At 62.2% G+C, this 19,658-nt stretch overlaps 1 protein-coding gene across 7 annotated transcripts in view; it reads left to right on the top strand.

Moving 5' to 3' along the window:
- PRDM16 (PR/SET domain 16) overlaps nt 1-19,658 on the top strand; it is a 300,725-nt gene that overhangs the window by 272,653 nt on the left and 8,414 nt on the right. For 5 of the 7 annotated variants that reach the window (XM_036882765.2, XM_036882766.2, XM_036882769.2 and 2 more), the window contains 7 exons: nt 27-240; nt 2,133-2,280; nt 2,457-2,610; nt 7,077-8,481; nt 11,439-11,526; nt 13,791-13,960; nt 14,607-14,684. In XM_036882765.2, coding sequence (XP_036738660.2) covers nt 27-240; nt 2,133-2,280; nt 2,457-2,610; nt 7,077-8,481; nt 11,439-11,526; nt 13,791-13,960; nt 14,607-14,684 — 2,257 coding nt within the window. The remainder of the gene's footprint in view (nt 1-26; nt 241-2,132; nt 2,281-2,456; nt 2,611-7,076; nt 8,482-11,438; nt 11,527-13,790; nt 13,961-14,606; nt 14,685-19,658) is intronic. The other 2 variants (XM_036882767.2, XM_036882768.2) reach the window with 1 other exon arrangement.

Genomic DNA, 19,658 nt, shown 5'->3' on the forward strand with positions numbered 1-19,658 from the left:
CCACCTCCTGTCTCTCTCTCTTGCAGAGGAGCCCACGTTCCGCTGTGATGTGTGTGACGAGCTCTTCCAGTCCAAGCTGGACCTGCGGCGCCACAAGAAGTACGCGTGCAGCTCGGTGGGGGCCGTGCTCTATGAAGGCCTGGGCGCAGAGCTCAAGGCAGAGGGCCTGGGCCGTGGGAGCAGCGACGGGCAGGCTCATGAGTGCAAGGACTGCGAGCGGATGTTCCCCAACAAGTACAGGTGCGTCCCACCCCAGTGGATGCTCCGCACCAGTACAAGTGTCCCCCCAGCAGATGCCTCCCAGCAGTACGGGTGTGCCCTCCCCACAGGTGCTCCCCAACAGTACAAGTGACACCCCGCCCCCCGGCAGATGCTCCCCAATCCCCCCACAGCCAGTCAGGGACAGCAGGGTCATTTGTCCCTGGAAGCACAGAGTGAGCCCTGAGAAGGGCAGAGGTCAGCCCTTGTCCCTCAGCCCTGTCTACACTGAGACAAGGGTTCCCTCCAGTGTGGCACATCTTGGGGGTAGGTACCCCACCTGCTCATCCAGCACTGGGGACAGAGCAGGCCATGAGCTGGGGGCTGGAGGCCACAGGTGCTCCTGGCTCTGACCGTGCCGGCCGGACCCTGGTCAAGCCCCCAGCCCTGGAAGATCCCTAACTTGCCCAGCTGAGGCACCACTGGCCCTGCCACTCTGCACATTCAGGGCTGAATTGTGCAGAGAGTCCAGCAGGAAGTCATGAAACACAGACCAGACCCCAAGGCATGCAGGGGCCAAACCACAGGGCTGCTTTGGTAGGAAGGTCCAAGACCAGGATGGGGGCATTGCTGCACCCACTGCCCAGGGAGCCATAGCACAGCCTGCCCCTCTGGACACGTGCACCGGTCCCTCTCAGAAGAGGACAGGGATGGGACAGGGCCTCCCAGGGGTCCCCTTACCCCCACAGCCCAGGCTCCAGCCTCTGCTCCTCTTGGGCAGCGCCTCCTGTCCTGGGAGACTTCACAGACGTGGACACAGAGCACAAGGCTGAGCTCTCCCTCCCCTGTCCCAAGGCAGGCGGGAGTCAGGACCTGGGTGCTGGGGGCCCCTAGGAACCCCTCAGCTGTGGAGGGAGAGCCAGGACATGCAGTCCAGTGCTCAGGGAGCCGGGAAGACATGTCCAACGTGGGCCCCGTCTCTTGCCTTCGGGAATTTCCCCCGGTACAGCCTTGCAAAGGAGTATGACCCCATCGGGCCCCTAACTGGCTGTGGGATGGCAGGGAATTGAACACTGATCCCACTGTGGCCTCCGGGAGATGGGAAACCCTCCACCCTGAACAGATGACGGAGAAAACAAGCCACTGGGCAAATCCCAACTGAGGCCCTTGGTGCTAAGCACTGCTCAAGAGGGTCTGTGTTTTCTTTACATAAACACATAAATCACAATTAACAACAGGGAAAAAGATACAATCTGCTGGTGCTCAAGAACCAAGCGTTTCTGATCTAAATGGACGGCTGGGCCCCGTAATTAACGGGCCGTGATATATTGCTGCTTTGCTCATGAAGATTAACGGTCATACCTGGGACAGGAGGAGCAGGATGTCCCCTGAGAGCAGGGGACCAGGAGCTGCCACAGCCGCCCCTGCCCAGCAGCTGGGCTTCCTCCACCTTCCGCAGCTCATGTGAGACCCACTTGCTCAGCCCCAGCCTACCTATCGGCGTGGGTGTGACAGGCAGGCTGCAGCCTGACTTGGCCAGTGAGCACCTCTGAGACCACTTGGGGTGCTTGTGCGCCTCACTGCCGCTCTGGGGTTTGTGGTAGTGTTGCAAGCTTCTGGACCCCTTTTTTCTTGGGCCTAAAGTTAGCTTCCTGGTTAGCACTGCCTTCAAGAGCAGCCAAGAAGTGTGAGTGGGGGTCCCACCCTGCCCCTGGCTGCCTGGGGATGGTCCTGGATGAGTGCCATTTGATGGGGGGGGCAGTCTCCACCCTTCCATGCCATTGCCCTGTGCGGAGAGGAGGGGGACAGGCACGCTGCCTGGACACGCTCTGCTCTGTGCGCGGTGTGGGGGTGCCGCGGGGCTGCTGCATGAGGGCTCTCCAGTCTGGGCAGGGCTGGGGGCCCCCTCGGTGACCCCTGTCCGCTGTACGCAGCCTGGAGCAGCACATGGTCGTCCACACAGAGGAGCGGGAGTACAAGTGCGACCAGTGTCCCAAAGCCTTCAACTGGAAGTCCAACCTCATCCGCCACCAGATGTCCCACGACAGCGGCAAGCGCTTCGAATGTGAAAACTGCGTGAAGGTAAAGTGCGTGCCGGCCACACCCCACCTCCCCACCCCTCCCATGCACGTGCAGGGGCCTGCGCAGAGTGGGTGGGCTACCCCAAGTCGCCCAGGACCCTGTCCTGGGGAAGCGCACACTGGGATGTGGCCCCGCACCCCCGGGGACCGGGGCTGAGTGACGGCGTCTGCCCCCAGGTGTTCACGGACCCCAGCAACCTGCAAAGGCACATCCGCTCCCAGCACGTGGGTGCCCGGGCACACGCCTGTCCCGACTGTGGGAAGACCTTCGCCACCTCCTCGGGGCTGAAGCAGCACAAGCACATTCACAGCACCGTCAAGCCCTTCATATGTGAGTCCCCGCCCCCTGGGAGGGACCCGGGAGACCCACCCACCCCCTCAGCAGTCACTCCGCCCCCACCCGGAGTGACTCCACCCCCATGGCAGTGACCCTGCCCCCCCAGGAGTGACCCACCCAGCCCCAACCTTCCTCCCCCACAGCCTCCCAATGGGAGTCACCCAGCCTAGCCCCAAACCTTTCATATGTGAGTGACCTGCCCCAAGCCCCCTCCCAGTGATCCCAGCCTCCCATGAGAGCCACCCAACCCCTGATCCCCCACAGGAGTTGCCCCAGCCCGGCCTCACTGCTCACCAGCCCCGTGGGTTCTCTGGGAGATCGGCCGAGGCATGGAATCCCCAGGCCCCCATTCCAGGACTGTTTGTCCCAAATGCACAGTGGCGGCTACCAGTGCCACGCTGATCCCAGGCTCCAGCGCTGTCCCGATGCCACCCCTCCACCGCTGTGCCCCGCTGCCCCTCTCGTTCTGTGACTTCCCTCTCACTTTGGCCTCACCCCTCGGGTGGCCAGAGGTCAGCAGCGGGTGGCGGGGAAAGACTGGTTCAACAATCCCGGGTCCTGCAGAAGGAGCTGGCAGCCTGCTGGCTCCACTCCCTAGCTGTCCCCAGCGGCCACACCCATGCCCCCCGGGCTGCCGGAGGCCTGAGAATCCCAGCTGTGCTCAGCGAGGCCCCCTGTTTATCCCTGCAGCAACCTGTGCAGTGCCCTGGCTATGTGTCTAGCCATAAGCAACCAGGCGTCTGTCCTATGGAGCTTACCGGGCAGTGGAGGCCAAGCCAGATAAGCAACAGCAGCTCAAGTAGCAGGCATACCAGCCTGGGGGTGGTAGTGCAGGGTTAGGAGGCCCTCCAAGCACCAGTGGGTGGCCCAGGTGGGCACTGTTCCTACAAAGGCAATGGGGGGCCCGGACAGCCCACCAGGCAGGGGGCGCTCTGGCGCAGACCTGGAGGAAGTGTGGAGTGACCCGAGGGGCACCTGCACAGGAGGCTCGGGAAGGGGTTGCAAGCACAGAGGCCTTGAGGCCACCATGTGTCTGGGGAGTAAGTAAAGGGGAGCAGTAGGAGAGGGGCCAGAGGGTCAGGTCGTGGGGACCTCACAGGCCACTACAGGAGCGTGACCCTGATTCTCAGTGAGTTTGGAAGCCACATGCTGAATCATCATCACGCAAGACTGCTAAGTCATCATACCAGCAGCAAGATGAGTGAGCGTCACCCAAGGTTATGCTTAGTCATCACATCAGCAGGGAGCTAAGTCCTCATGGCAGCATTGTACTGAGTCATTGTTCACACAAGATTGTGCTGTTGGCACACCAGGAGTATGGTGAGTCCGCATCACACAAGGTCATGCTGAGTCATCACTACACGAGCACTGCTCTGAGTCCTCACCACACAAGATTGTGCTGGATCATCATCACCCAAGGTTGTGCTGAGTCATCCTCCCTGGTTAGCTCATGGCATCCTTACAAAGACCTACGGAGCAGGAGCTGCACTATCTTCAGTGGACAGCGGAGGGAATGGAGGCTTTGTGATGTTAGGTGACCCGAGCTTGGAGCCTGATTCCAGCTCACTGGGGGCGCCTCTCAGGCACCACCCCATCAGTGTGAGGAGAAACTTTGGGAGGCGGGGTCCCTGGGGTCAGGGTGTTCTCACCCTGAGCGGTTTGTTCCCAGTCCTGCACGCTGCCCCAGCCGAGCTTGCAGTTGCCCTGCAGAGGAGACTCACCCCAGCCTGCCCGGGCAACTCGCTCCCCCAGCCGGGCAAAGGGACAGAGCTCACCCTGGAGGCACCCTGCCAGCGTCCTCTCTCTACTTACCCACCGCCTCCTTCACTGGGTGGGAGTGCGGGCAGGCAGTGAATGGGAGAGCATCAGACATGCTTGGAGTCTTTAAGCAACCTTAGAAGTAGGAAAATGGCGAATAGGTCTAAAAGTCACTGCTTCTCTGGACACAAGCATCGGGACGCCTAGTTGGAACGCACTAGTAACGTCAGTTGGAGGAACGGTAGTGCTCTGGAAGGGTCCGAGTCCCCGGTTTGCACTGCCTGCACGGACACCCTGGCTGGGTATCGGCAGCTCACCTGCCTGTGCCAAGCTCACCTTGGTCCCTGAGCTTTTGAGCTAAACAGAAAATCCCCAGACTTGGCCAGGTTACATGCATGAACACAGTGTCCATAGAGGGGGACACAGATTTTAGAAACTAGATCAGACATGTGAAATGCAGCCCTGCACATCCTCCAGCCACGGCCGAGCATCCTTGGGCTGTGGTCGGGCTTGGCAAGGACACAACGCAAGCAAATGCGGAGGGTGCAGACGGCGTGGTGCTTCTGAGGAAGACCAGGTGCGTGGAAGAGCTCGGGCTCATGGCAGCGTGGTCCAGCATGCACAGACTATCTCCACCCAGATGCACACCTGCAGCCCATTGGGATCAGCCCCAAACCTGCCAGGAAGCCCCCAGGTCCCATCCTCACTGACCACACAGACAAGGCAGCATTGCCTCCCCATGACATCTCTTGCACCAGGGAGCTCAAGCATGTGCTGGGGTGTGCGCACAAGAGAGGGGACTGGTATCTGGGCACACAGGCAGACAGTCCCTTATGGCACTTTTCAGAAAAGGACCTTCTCTAGAGGGTGTGTGTCAGTGTGTGGGGGTGTGCGTGGGTTTGTGTACAGACCCTACAAGGAAAAAATGAGAACTGGTCAGGGCCCCTCCGCATCCTGGCAGGCCCTGGGGCACACCCTCCACTGGGCACCGGCCCCATGACCCGTCCGATCCTGTGGGCTTCCCAGGCCTTTCTCGGCCTCTGCAGGCAGCCACCTCCCTTTGCCAGCTCTGAGTCAGCTGTTGGCCATTCCAGGCCCAGGACCTGCCTCTCTGGGGACCTCGGTCTCCCAGAGGCCTCTCTGTAGCTCCATCATTTCTGCAGGACTCCTCCGTCCTGCACGCAGGTGTGTGGGAGCTGAGAGTCCCAGGCTCCCCATGCCCAGGCCCAGCTGCAGACCAGCCTGGAAGGTGGTGATGACTAATGAGGCGCTGAGAGAGCCCCTTCAAGGATCAGGGGTACAGCGAGGTGTCGCTCTTTAGCAGCAAGGCCTGAGCTGAGAAACGGCCTTGCCCCCCCACACACACCCTAGGCCAGGCAGGAGGCCTGTGGTATTTATAGATGTGTCCAGGCCAGTGGAGCAGCGTGTCTGCATTGGCTGCCCAGAAAGGACAGATTTGATTAAATTAGGCAATGCTCTGCCCTGCTCGGCCTTGGAAACGTCCCGCCATGCCAGATGACCAGGAAGGCAGAACCATTAATATAAATAGATATTGTGATTAAAGAACACGATAATCTCGGGGCCAGAGCTCCAGCTAGAATAGCATGACATCAGGTAGTTGCCGATTTGTGGTGAACAAGAAACACGCTGAAATCATTGTTTCCACTGGGCTGCATTTAGGAAGCAAATTGTCCTGCAGAGAGGGACACACGCAGGGGGGGTGTGCTCCTCCCTTTCTGGTTAGAAAAACAAGAGGAGAAGGAAATGTTGGCAGTTCACTGACTCTCAGCTCACAGGCCACTGGGAAAATGGCCGAGACCCGGGCCACGGGCCGCAGGTCCTGGTGCTCAGCTCAGGCCGGCACTGCCCTCTCCTGTCAAGACAGGCTGGCCTCCTGTGCTTCTCTGCCTCCCAATCTGGGGGGTCTTTTCTTAAATGTGGAACCAGTCCCTCTCTGCACAGCCCTGCCTGGGGCTTCCCTCCCATCCCCATCTTCAGGCCACCCCCTAACGGTGACCATACACTGCCAGGTCTCAAACTCCCCAAACTAAGAAGCCCCCAAGTGGGCTGGTTCCCCCTCAGGCCTCCCTCCCCTCAGTGCAGGTCACAGGGCCTGGACAGAAAGGGGGAGCAGCTGGGAACCTTTTGGACTTTGGAAATCAGGAGATCTAATCTGGGTGACTAGCATTCCCCTCTCCTCCCTTCCTAGGGGGGTCTCACCGTGGTGGTAGGAGTTCTGAACATGCTTATGTAGCTGTGACGTGGCTTCATGCTGCGACTGCCCGTCCCTGGCGGTGATTTTGGAAGACTTCGCTCTTTGCTCCCTACATTACAGAAGCTCATGGGGGAGGAGGGTGCAAACAATAGCACCCTGTTTTCTAACGGAGGAGAAAGGGACACCATGAGATGTAAGCCAGCCTGGGGGCCTGGGCAAGGCACCCGTGGTCCTTGCCAATCCGTGCTGGTCACCAGAGGCCAGCCATAGGGTATGGTACACACACGTGTACATGTAAGTACGCATGTGAGCACTGTACACACATGCACACATGATCACATCTACACACATGTATGCACATGTACCCAGGCCCACGCACATGCAAGCTCACATACACCAGCACAGACTGCCCCCGTCCCCCACCCCTCCGCCGCTGGGTCTCCGGTAATTTCACACAGTATTTGTCTGCTCTCTGCTGACGTTGCAGGTGAGGTCTGCCACAAGTCCTACACGCAGTTCTCCAACCTGTGCCGGCACAAGCGCATGCACGCCGACTGCCGCACGCAGATCAAGTGCAAGGACTGCGGGCAGATGTTCAGTACTACCTCCTCCCTTAACAAGCACCGGCGTTTCTGCGAGGGCAAGAACCATTACACGCCGGGTGGCATCTTCGCCCCGGGCCTGCCCCTGACCCCCGGCACCCTGATGGACAAGGCGAAGCCCCCCACCAGCCTCAACCACAGCCTGGGCTTCAATGAGTACTTCCCCTCCAGGCCTCACCCCGGGAGCCTGCCCTTCTCCGCGGCGCCCCCCGCATTCCCCACGCTCACCCCGGGCTTCCCGGGCATCTTCCCCCCGTCCCTGTACCCCCGACCGCCTTTGCTACCTCCCACGCCGCTGCTCAAGAGCCCCCTGAACCACACCCAGGACGCCAAGCTCCCCAGCCCCCTGGGGAACCCGGCCCTGCCCCTCGTCTCCGCCGTCAGCAACAGCGGCCAGGGCGCCTCAGTGGCCTCGGGGCCCGAGGAGAAGTTCGAGAGCCACCTGGAGGCCTCGTACGCCGAGAAGCTCAAGACCCGGGGCAGCGATGTGTCGGACGGCAGCGACTTCGAGGACGTCAACACCACGACGGGAACGGACCTGGACACCACCACGGGGACAGGCTCGGACCTGGACAGCGACGCGGACAGCGATCGCGAGAGGGCCAAGGACAAGAGCGGGCCGGCCGAGGGCAAGCCCGCGTTCGGGGGTGGCGCGGCAGCCCCAGGGACCCCGCACGGCGCCGGCGAGGTGCCCTTCTTATACCCCCAGCACTTCTTCCCGCCGCCCGATGAGCAGCTGCTGACAGCGTCGGGCGCCGCGGGCGACTCCATCAAGGCCATCGCCTCCATCGCCGAGAAGTACTTCGGCCCCGGCTTCATGGGCATGCAGGAGAAGAAGCTGGGCTCCCTGCCCTACCACTCGGTGCTCCCCTTCCAGTTCCTGCCCAACTTCCCCCACTCCCTGTACCCCTTCGCGGACCGCACCCTCGCCCACAGCTTGCTGGTCAAGGCCGAGCCAAAGTCGCCCAGGGACGCCCTCAAGGTGGGTGGCCCCAGTGCCGAGTCCCCTTTCGACCTCACCACCAAACCCAAAGAGGCCAAGCCCATCCCGCCCAAGGTCCCCCTGGCCCCAGTGCCCGGCGAGGAGCAGCCACTGGACCTGAGCATTGGCAGCCGTGCCCGAGCCAGCCAGAATGGAGGGGGCCGGGAGCCCCGCAGAAACCACGTTTACGGGGAGCGCAAGCTGGTGGCTGGTGAGGGGCTGCCGAAGGCGTGTCCCGCTCAGCTGCCGCCGCAGCCCGCCCTGCACTACGCCAAGCCGTCGCCCTTTTTCATGGACCCCATCTACAGGTATTAACATGCCCCACCCTCACCTGCTCTCCCAGGGGTGGCGGCCAGGAGGCTGGGAGTTGGGAGCCGACACTCCCCAAGGTCTGCCTTGTGCCTCTGCGGGCTTCGGGGAGACCCCAAGCTCAGGGGTCCAGCTACTTGGGGACGTACACCTGGTGCTTGTTCCTAGGTGGGCGCCTGGAGGGACCATGTTCGGGAGCCCAGGCAGGCCCTCTGGGCACCATGGTTCCCTTGGCTGGCAGCCCTGGGGTGCCCACCAGAGGCCCTTCCACCATCCCCGGCTGCCTTCTCTGGCCTGTTCTGCCTCCAACCGAATCAGACCCTTGTTCTCTCCTCTTCCCCATGGCTGCTCTTGTGGCCACCACCCCCATGGGGAGCCCAGCTGGGGGCTGCTGGGGGCCCAGGGGAAATCGAGAAGGAGCCACTGGTGCCCAGGGGGGAGGAGGAGGAAACATTGGAGGGTCTGCAAAACTTAGTGTCCCACCCTCCGACCGCCCACCGGTAAGGGCCAACTTAGTCCCCCTCCGATTCCTGGGCAGGCTTGCATCAGGTGGGTCTGCTAGGTGGCAGGGGTCTGACCCCCAGTGCAAGTGTCCCTGGGACGAGGAGAGGGCTGTGCACATGGGCAGGCTTGGTGGGGGAGGCCTGGAGGTGCCGCCAGCAGGTGTGGGGCATAGTCTCATGGCAGGGAACCAGGAGCTGGTAGGGGCCCGTGCCTCTGTTCCCTGAGGAACCTGCTGCAGCCTGGGGTGGGCATGCAGGGAGGAGGCCACACCTGCTGAAGGTGCAGTGGGAGGAAACAACTTCAGAGGGAAGATGGGCCAGCCTTCCGCGCTGCCTGCCAGCCTGCCCACCGGGTACCCGCCCTCCATAGGGCAAGGCCGGGAGACAGCTGGGAGTGGGTGAGGGGCCCCCGTGGGTGTGGGCCCTTGGGCAGAGGTCAGGAGGGTCGTCTGGAGAAGAACAGAACCTCTGGTCAGGCCCCAGAGCTGGAACCAGGGACGGGCAAGAGGCTCTGGCTAACTTCCTCCACTGCACCCTGGCCTCCTCCAGCCCCCTCCACCCTACCTGGTTTAGGGCCTCAGGCCTTTTCCTAGAGGCTGGGGGAGCAGAAGGTCCTGGCCAGGAAGTGGGAACCACAGCCCCTCCTGTTGGGACACCTATGGGACCCGTGTGTCCCGGGTTCTTGCCCCTGGGATTTAGGGTCCAGCAACTGATGGAGTTGCTGCCTGGGCCCCAGTTTGCCCAGAGACACCTGCAGAATGCCTGCCCGAGGGTGGGTGAGCTCCGAATCACCTCCCTGCGGCCCTCAAGCCCCATCAAGACAGACACTCTCACTGCCAGGAAACCTCCTCTCCAAGTGAAGGCATGGGCACTGTGCTGTCTGTGAGCAGCTGACCCCTAGGGGTGACCCTGAGTGTGGAGACCACAGTCCTCCATCTCCCGGCTCCAAGGAACCCTAACGCTCCAGCTGGCCACCCCGACCCCCAGCCCCTCTCACCTCCCGTGGCCACGGACCTTCAGGAAGGGCTGGGTCTCCTGCTGTGACCACAGCCTCGCAACTTAGCTGAGTACGTGTCCACCAGGGTCAGCCGGTGTTAGCCGGCGTGGTCACTTGGGAGCCAGCCTGGTGGGGCTGCCATGAGACACGGAAACCAGAAAAAGGCGGGGGAGATAGAGACGAGCCTCAGCTCCTCCTCCCACTGGGGTCCCCTTCCTCTCAGCCCGCATCACTCCCCCTCCAGCACCCTGCTCGAAGGCCGAACCTGGAACACGGCTGCTCGCACGGGCCTCAGTTAGCCTGCAGTGAGATGCTCCACAAGCCAGCTGCCCACCCATCCAGGGCCACCTTCCCAGGGGCTTAGTTTTTACTCCTCTGGGGGCTGGGGGCTCTCCCCAGGGCAGGTCACACAACCTCCTGCACCCACTCCCTGCGGGGTTAGGCTGGGGAGCTCCACGGGTCACCTGCAGCCTCAGGCCCTGGGGCACTCCTGCCTCGGGGCTCCTGGGGTGGCTGCACTGTCCCCCTGCAGCTTGTTCTCCTCTGTTATGGCCACCCTCCACCCCATCCTGCTCTGGTCAGCGCCCAGCCCTCCCCAGAGGGCAGACTTGTGTGTGAGAGTGACGTGAGCAGGGTGCCCGACGATGTCCTCGTGGGAACGAGGCAGGATCTGTTCAGAGGCTCTGTCTGCACGGGCAAAGGGGGGGCAGGATCCCCAAATCGCACTTCGGGACCTCCACCCCAAGGCAGACTGAGGCAGACCCCTCTGGGAGAGGGGAGGGAGGGACCAGTGGATGCGGCCCCAGCCATCCCCCTACTTACCGCTGTTAACAGTGCATCACCAGCACCTGGGCAATGTTGTAGGCCTGTCACCCCCAGCAGCCATCTCAAGCTTTTAGGCAGACCCTACCTGACTGCCAGGGGAGGCCCTGGTGGCTGAAAATCTGATCATTCACATTCTTCAGCCCTAGCAGGCAGAGCACCCCATGCCAGGGGCCGGAGGGACAGGGAAGGTAGGGTGTGCGCGGCACCTCCCGTGGGCTCCGTGTTCTGCTGCAAGGGGCCCAGGACCCCATGGGCCAGCTGACAGAGGCTGGTGTGTGGCCTTCAGAGAAGCTTCCGAGCTCCCATATTAAGCATTTGTCACATGCAGGGGTACCAGGAGCTGGGCACGCTGGGGGACACCAGGGGTTTACAGGGGTCCAGGACTCGGCATGGTGATGGGCACCTGAGGGAGGCAGGGCAAGCCAAGCAGGCAGCAGGATAGAAGGCTGTGTAGACGAGCAGGTACACCCAGGTGTGAACATGCCCACGGCTGTCAGGTGAGTCGTGGCGATGGGCCCGTGGAGCCGCTGGGCCACTGTGAGAGGTCCCCACCTCATAGGGCACAGTGGGGCGCCCTGCAGGGAGGGGCTGGCAACTCGGGGGGTACGTAACCCTCTGTGTTGCTGTCCAGCAGGGTGGAGAAGCGGAAGGTGACAGACCCTGTGGGCGTCCTGAAGGACAAGTACCTGCGACCATCCCCGTTGCTCTTCCACCCCCAGGTGAGACCCACAGCCAGCCGGGCCAGGGGCGCGCCTCAAGACCGCACCCCAGGGCCCCCTGCCCAGGCTGCCCAGAGAGTGCCACACTCTGCCAGGGCCGGAGCCCCAAGAATCTAACTCTGCCTCCCCACCTGTCAGATGCCCAGGAGAACCCCCTCCCTGCAGACCCCATGCGCCACTGTGAGGCTGGAGGTCAGGGCAGGTGAGGAAGAGGCTGTCCTTGGCAGGGCTGCCCGCCGCAGCAGCTCAGGACCCAGGCCCCCGGGGGTGCCCACAAGCTGTGGCTGGGCTCTAGGAGAGGGTCCCAGGAGGTGGCAGACAGAAGGAGCAATCTCCCCTGGGGCCACAAAGGGTGGCCAGGCCGTCTCAAAACCTGAGTCAGGGGCCTGGGGAGCCCCTAGGACTGGGTGGCAGCTGCCTACCCACTAAGCCTGCAGGCACTTGTGTCTGCCCCTCTGGCCGCGTCCCCCTAGGGGATGGGCACAGAGAGGCAGCAGACACGAGAGGCGAGCAGCAGGGCCGGGCATCGTCCCCCCAGCTCCCTGCCCACCTGTCCTCACTGCTGGGGGCCCAGCCCCCTGCCCAGAGCCACAGCCTCTGCCACCCCACCCAAGAGTCCTGGGGCCAGCCTGGGGGGTGGGCTGTACCCAGACTCCAGACAGGGCTTTGTTCTCCCTCCCTGCCTCTCCCACCTTGGACAAAACTCCCCATTTGTGAAACCTGCGCTGTGCCTGGGCTCACAGCTAAACTTAGCGCCTCCCATTGTTTCACGGAGGCTCAGGAGTTTGGTTAACGACTTCCCCTGATTTTCCTCGGGGCAGGCCGGCAAAAGCTGACAAGCCAGCCAGGCGCATCCTGTGTTTGTGCTCGTGTGGGAGCCCAGCCGGGAATATCTGATCGGGCAGAGCAGGCCAGGCAGGCCGGACCTGCGGGTGGCGTCAGGGAGACCCACCCCGGCCTGAGGAAGAGAGGCCCGGCTGGGGGGCTGGCCACCCATTGTCCCTCCTGCCCACTGCCCCAAGCCCTGCCAGCCCCGCTGCCTGCCTCCTGGGCCCAGAGCCAGCGGAGGTAGTGAGTCGCCTGGTGAAGTGCCTGAGGCCGGGCCATCACCCAGGCACGAGGGCCTCCACAGAGTACAGGGTCGCCTGTGTACGAAGACACCAGTCTGCGCTGGTGAAGCACAGGCAGGACGTTGTCAGAGCCCTCCATTTCCAAGGCCCGGGGCGTACAGGGCAAGGCGGTCATTCTAGGCCTGTGGGTGCCTGGGGAGTCGGGGTGGAGGGGAGTTCTAGAGTCTTCCAAGCCTGCAGCTGAAACTGAGACTCTCCGGCAGGTGGGCAGTGAGTTGTGTGCCCAGGGTCCCATCGTCCAGACCAGAGGGGCCAGCGAGAGGCTGGACAGCAGATGAGGGGCCAAGGCAGACACCACATGTCCGTCATTGGGGACAGAGAGGGTAGCCCACAGCTGGAAGCACTGTGCCTCCGGCGGGGAAGGGGGTGCTCCCAGGGAAGCCCACCTGCCAGGTGGGAGGAGGGGCCTGTGCGGCTCCCTCAGCACCTCCTCTCTCCTGTCCTCAGGTGCCAGGGTCTTGGGGGCAGAGGGCACACTCCCTTTGCCTCCCCGGCAAGCTCCTGGCAGCCCCAAGGAGCAGAGAGGCAAAGCCTTCTGTTCGTACCAGCGTGTCCGTGCCCAGGCACGGCGGCATTGGCCTCTTACTCGGTGGGCTCTAGTTTAGGCCGCTGTTTTAACCTGAGACTCGGGCAACTATCTTAATTTTTCGAGACTCAAAAAAAATATTTGGTTATAATGCTGTCTTTACCCCAAACTAGCCATCCAGGCTCAGGGGTGCTGGCCGGTCAAGCGCGTGGGGCCTGGCTGATTTGTCTCAAAATAAGGGGGGCAAGGGTGTCCAGGTGTGGTCAGCTTGCATCATGCCTCTCCCAGCAAACCAGACAGAGGCTGGCTGGTGAAGGCGGGTCCCAGCTCCCCCAGCCAGGCCCTGGGCTGAAACAGGGGGTCCAGAGAAGGACAAGCGTAGGGCAGCCACACAAAGGGGGAGAAGCCAGCCCAGGGGTCAACAGAACGCCCGAAGACCGCTGGTTGCGGCGACGGCCTGAAGGCCCGCGTGCTCTCGTCCTGGCCCAGCCCGCTGATGTGCTCTGTCACCAAGGACCCCCAGACACCCTTGGGGGTGGGGCCATGCTCTTCAGGAGAAGGGGGAGCTCAGGGGCGTCCCACAGCCTCCCCCACTCTCACGCCAACAGATGTCAGCCATCGAGACGATGACGGAGAAGCTGGAGAGCTTTGCAGCCATGAAGGCAGACCCGGGCGGCTCCCTGCAGTCCCTCCCCCACCACCCCTTCAGCTTCCGGTCTCCGCCGCCGACGCTGTCCGACCCCATCCTCAGGAAGGGCAAGGAGCGGTACACGTGCAGGTGAGCCGCCTGCCCGTGAGGTGGCCCTCGCGAGGTGGCCTCAGGTGCCCTGCGGCCGTGCACCTGCCCTCCCAGGAGGAAAACTCTCAGCCCAAGCACAGCGGGGTGGCAACAAATGGTCCCTTGTCTGCTCGAGTCATTCCCCCAGATCTGTGGGGGCGAGTGACCCCCTTGTCCCCCACCATTACTACCCCCCACCCGGCCATGTTCCTGAGCCCAAGAGAATGCCCCTTGGCCTAGCCAGTTGGAATCCGGAGGCCCAAGGTTGAGGCGTGCTGGTCAGTGTTTAACTGAAGCTCTCAGAGGTGGCGGAAAGCCCGGTTTGGGGATGGGACTGGCCATGTCCCTGTCCAGCCACTTAGGCCTGTCCAGAGAGGTCCAAGCTGGCTCTGGGGCTGAGATGCTGTTTGGGAAGGGGGAATGGCCCCCAGCGAGCTGCAGTAGGCCTGTCCTGTCTGTTTCTCTGTGAAGCTTACCTGGGCTCTGGGACTGAAGGAGAGATTTAAATGCAGGATTCCCGGGCGCCTCCTGCCCCCAGGTGGGGGACCTCTGGCCCTAGATGCCCACCTGGAGGAACAGGAGGCATGCGGGCACCCAGGTCTGCGATCCAGCCTCTGTCTAATGGTGTCTTCCCCGTCCCTCCCAGGTACTGTGGCAAGATCTTCCCCCGATCGGCAAATCTCACAAGACACCTGAGGACGCACACCGGGGAGCAACCGTACAGGTAGGAGCCCGCCGGTCTGGGTGGGGGGTAGGCTCCTGGCAGGACCGTCCCCTCCCTACCCACAGGAAGGGCAGGTGGGACCTGCTTGTGCAAGTCCCTCCTGGGCCCCCCGTCCGGGGCCCTAAAGCCGTCCTGTGCCTTGGGATGTCATAAAGGTCAGGCAGGGGATGCCCAGCAGGCTCCTGGAAGGCTCTGGCTGGCTCACAGAGGAGGCGGCCCAGAAGCAGCTCTCCCACCTGCTGCTGGGATGTGGACCGGGGCTGGGGGGTTCAGAGCGGCATCAGCCAGGAGCCAGAGCCCGGCTTCACCCCCCCCAGCCCCACTCCGTTCATCTCATCACAGCCACAGCTGTCCTAAGCCCTGGAGGTGGGCTAGGGCTGTGCCTCAGGCAGGTGAGCAGGCAAAAAGGAGCGCCATTCAAATGCAGGTCCCGGCCCAGACTTGGGGCACCCTGAAGGGTTCGCTCGGGTCCCTTAGCTCCCCATCTTTCTCCTCAGTGTGTGGGCTTCTGCCTGCAAAGATGTGGCCACACAGCTTGTCTGGGTGTAAAAGCTCTTGCGTTTCGTGTTCCCAGGGGGACGTCATCCCTATTTGAAGGATGAGGACCCCAAGGCTCAGAGACCCGCTTGTCTTGGCCAGGGTCCGAGCCCACAGCCACTCCAGCGGACCGTTCTGGCCCCGAGAGAAGGTGGTTCTGTTCCCCTGGGCCCCGAGGCCTTTGTTGGTCAGGAAAAGAGTTGAGCATGACATGCTGGCTCTCACGGACCTGCCCAGGGAGGGACCTGGGACTCCGCATTCTAAATGAGAGACCCAGGTGGTTGGTCACCGTGAGGCCATTGTGGGAAGTGCTGGCTTTGATGCCAGGATGACACTCCAGGGTGTCTGCTTGGGCGCAACCCTTGGGAATATGGACTGTGGCATGGTTTGAAGTTGGCAGCATGAGATTCCTATCCTCTGGCCCCACCTAGCATGGAGTCACCATTGGTCCTGGGGACTCGGTGTGTCCCCATTCCTGGGGAGGGCAGCCACATGGTTCCCCAGCAGGTGTCCTGGCCCCCGTGCCCCACCCCAAGACATAATGAGCCATGGCCTGTCCTGGCCAGACAGATGACAGCTCACATTACTTGCAGTTGTCTGTTCAGTGACCCCTCCCGTCCCCAACACACAGCCCGCCCCCCCCCCCAAAAAGCAACTTACAACCTTTTGTAAGTCTAGACTGGCAACAGGAAGACTGATTGGGTCTGGCCCCCACCCCAAAAACGTATCTTTTCAGTAACGAAAGCCAACTTCTGGGCTGCATTGCATGTTCGCACCCTCGGAGGGTCAGGCTGTGTTTATAGGAGAAGGTAGTTTTCGGTGATTTCTGTTGCTCCCTCCAATCTGTGAGTTTCGACTTGCATAACAGTAATTACTTTGAGCGTTGCAAATGCTGACTTTCCCTGGCTCGAGGCAGCCCTGTGATGGGAGTTTGGGGTGGTAGCTTTGTTCTTGGCACATGGGGGGGCTTCTGGGGTTCACTTTGATGATTGGAAGGATTTTGGTTGGAAGAGGAAAATGTGAGGGTCCCTTCGGAGAAGCCGTGTGCTGGGCTCAGTCCCCACCACAGGCGAAGGCCCCCCACCCCGCTGCCCGCGTGTGCCGCCGCCGCCGCAGGCCCCCGGCAGGCAGGCAGCAGAGCTTTCCCGGGCCACCAAGAGCGACAGGCCACCGAAGCCAACCCTCCTCCTCTGAGCGCTCGCCTGAGGTTGTCTAAAACCACTCAGAACGTGTGTCAGAACCCTGATGCGGGGAAGGAAAGGCCCTTTAGTGGCTGATGCCCTTCCTGAGGCAGTCAGCCCTCCTGCCCAGCCGGGGTCCTCCACTGGGGACTTGGAGATCTGTGCACAGAGCCTGAAGATGAGGTGTGGCTCACAACACCCCCACTTCTCATAGCTCTAGCACACAGGGCTCCTTGGGATTTGGGTTTGAGAGAAAGGGGGCACCACCCTCACACCATGCTTGGGGCCCCTCGGAACACTGCCTGGGGGGCCTTGGTGGATGGCCTGGGAGACCCACTTTAGGGTTGCATGCCCTGCAGTCTACAGTCTATCTCCCCCAGTGAGCAGGGCCCAGGGACCATTCCCCACAGGGCTGTGGTGGCCCACACGTGGCCCCTGGCCTTTTTAGGGTTCGTTTGGGGCTAGGTTTCAATATCTCTTCTTCTTTCCCCTCCCCGACTTCTACAGTTACCAAAAGGATTGCTCCTTGTGTTGGCTGACATGCCCTGCTGGGACTGGGGAGGACACTGCCACCCTCCCGAGGCCACGTCACCCTCCCCTGCCCTGGCTGTGCGTCCACTGAGGCCACAGCAAGGTCCCCTGAAGGCCCTGGGCTGCGTGTGCTGTGGTCGCGGCAGCGCGCCCCTTCCTGCTGTGGTGGTCTGCGGTTTCATACCACGCAGCTGTAAATTTCACTAGCCACTTGTCAGCTTATTTACAACGCAAATCCCAGCTGCTCGGAGGGCTCGGCTGCCTCGCAGCTCTGGGCTTAGCTTACTGCTCCCCTAAATTTCAAACTGACTTCTCTGTCGGACTATTTATTTAGATTAGGGCCAAGAGAGGGCCACATTCAGGACTCACTGCGACCCAACTGAGTGCACGGCTCCCCTCCCGGGCCCTCCCCCAGCCCCAAGGAGGTTGGGGAGAGAACTCTGTTCCTGTTAACTCCCTATCCAATCCCCTTCTCACTCAGAGTTTATGCAACAGCCATTAGGTGGAATGCGTCAGAGGGTCCCTGCATGTCCAGAGAAATGAGGAGAGGGGCGCTGCAGGAGCAGGTGTGTGCAGGAGTACCTGCTCACATGTAGACCAAGGGCGGGCACACAGCTCGGCCGGGTGGGAAGCCTGTTGGCTGGGCTGGAGGCGAGTGCCCAGACCTGGGCTGCGGGCCAGCCAGCCTCACATTCAGGCTTTCCTGAGCAGTCGCCCTGAAGAGCAGGGTGGCAGCCTGGGAGCCTGGCACCGCGGGGGGAGAGGGATTCTGCACGTTTAGAGCTGTGTCTGCATGTAGTGAGATGGTCATTCTGGGATGTGGAAATCCTCCTTTCTGGATGCAGGTATTAGCCGGCAGGTGTGGGGCGGGTGGCTTGGAGGTTCTGAGCTTCTCAGCACAAGGTCAGCAAAGCTGCCACCCCTTGGTGCCAGGAAAGCTCAGCTCTTGGGCCCAGTGCTAACACCCGGAAGGCTCGGCATGAGGCCCTCGCAGCCCGTGGGGGCCTAAAGCTTCCTGCCTCTGGGAGGCCCAGGGTGCCTATGGTTTGTCAGACTCCCTGGCAGGGCCAGGCCTCCAAATGCCCGGTGTCGAGGCAGGACACCGAGAAGGCCACTCTTATGGAGTGCCTGCTGGCCATGGCTCCCAAAGTGTCCTCAGGCAGGTCTCTGTGCATGTGACTAGTATGCTGCTGGAGCATGGCTGCTGGCCCCGGTCCGACTGTGGGCCGGGGCCTCCTGCGGGAATGAATGCCAAGCTGTCCCACGTAGGACAGGGCCCCTCCAGGTGACATACATCTCCACATGTGGTCCCTGCTGGGACTCGCTGCGTGGACTCTGTCTCCTGAAAGACTGCCAGCCAGGATACTGCTGCCCTTGTCTCTCTGCTTCTTGTACTGTGGAAGCTTGTTTTATTTCCAAAATAGGAAAATACATGAGCATGCAGCTGAATGCAAGTGCTCATGTGCTCTGAGACTCACATAGCGTCCCTGGAGTTCTGCAGACCAGGTGTACTTGGGTGCATATGCTACACATGTGCATGCACCCACATGTGCTCACACCTGCGGGCGTGCACACACATCCACACGTGTGGGTGCATGAGCACATGTGTGTGCTTGCACGTGTGCACACGTGCATGCACACACACACAAGTATGCTAGTGAAAACCAGAGTCAGGACCCGCTTGCTGCCGTCCAGCTGGGCACCTTTCAGCAAGCCCACAATGGCCTTTGCCTGGACTTATGCCACCAGGAGGAGCGGGTGCCCACGAGGCAGCGCGTGTGTCTGCAGAACCTGAGGTTGGAGGCTCCCTCTGAGGCCACCCGCTTGGCTCCTGGCTCTGTCTCTGACTCGACTGCCTTTCCGTGCATGAATCACGCAGGCCTCGCTCTTGGGCTCCCTGTACGCAGGGGACAGGACAGCCCTCCCTCTCCCTGCCCTTGGCCTCTGAGCCCCGGGAGGGCCCCAGGGCTCCTGTCCCCTCAGACATGTTAGATTGCTCATCACGGCAGTTTCCTGGCAGTAAAGTGCTCTGTTCTGATAAACTTGGGATGTCACAACGATATCTGAACACGCGCCGTGAGGAGTCGGAGGAGGGAGCATTTCCCAGCTTCCCCAAGAGTGCAGCGCAGGCTGGCAGCAGGCCCTCCGCAGAGGGGCAGTGATAACCTGGGCGTGCGGGGCTGAGAGCACAAGCGGACGGTGCTGTCATCTGCCATCCATGATGCATCTGGAGGAGGTGCCCTGTCAGGGCAAGGCCGGGGAGCCCCACCTCACCTTCAGGGTCGTTAGGGACCCTAACGAGCCTCTGGCAGCCCCCACGCCTCCAGTGAACGGATGGGCAAGCTGAGGCCGCACGCGAGTTGGAGCCTGCCCAAGGTCCCACCAAGAGAGGCCAGGGGCAGGCCCGCTCTCCGGGTGCCGGGCTCTGGGTCTGCGGGGAAGGAAAGTTGCGGGAGCGGGTCTGGGCTTCTCCCCGGGAAAAGCCGGCCAGAGCCTCTTTCCACGGTGCTAGGCTGCCCCCTTGAGGCTGCCGGGGGCACAACACCCTCCGGCCGCGGACGCTCGGCCCGGCCACCGCCTGGGGACCCAGACGGCAGAGAGGGCGGCGGCTACTGGAGGGCGCCGGGTGCCGCCCGCCCAGGGGCACTGGCGCCGCGGGGTCCTCTCCCCCAGCGCGGGGACGCTTTCCAGCGCCTTCCGTCGCCCACAAGTCAATAGGAGAGGC

The sequence above is a fragment of the Manis pentadactyla genome, chromosome 4 (assembly GCF_030020395.1).
Source record: "Manis pentadactyla isolate mManPen7 chromosome 4, mManPen7.hap1, whole genome shotgun sequence".
Lineage (NCBI taxonomy): Eukaryota > Metazoa > Chordata > Mammalia > Pholidota > Manidae > Manis > Manis pentadactyla.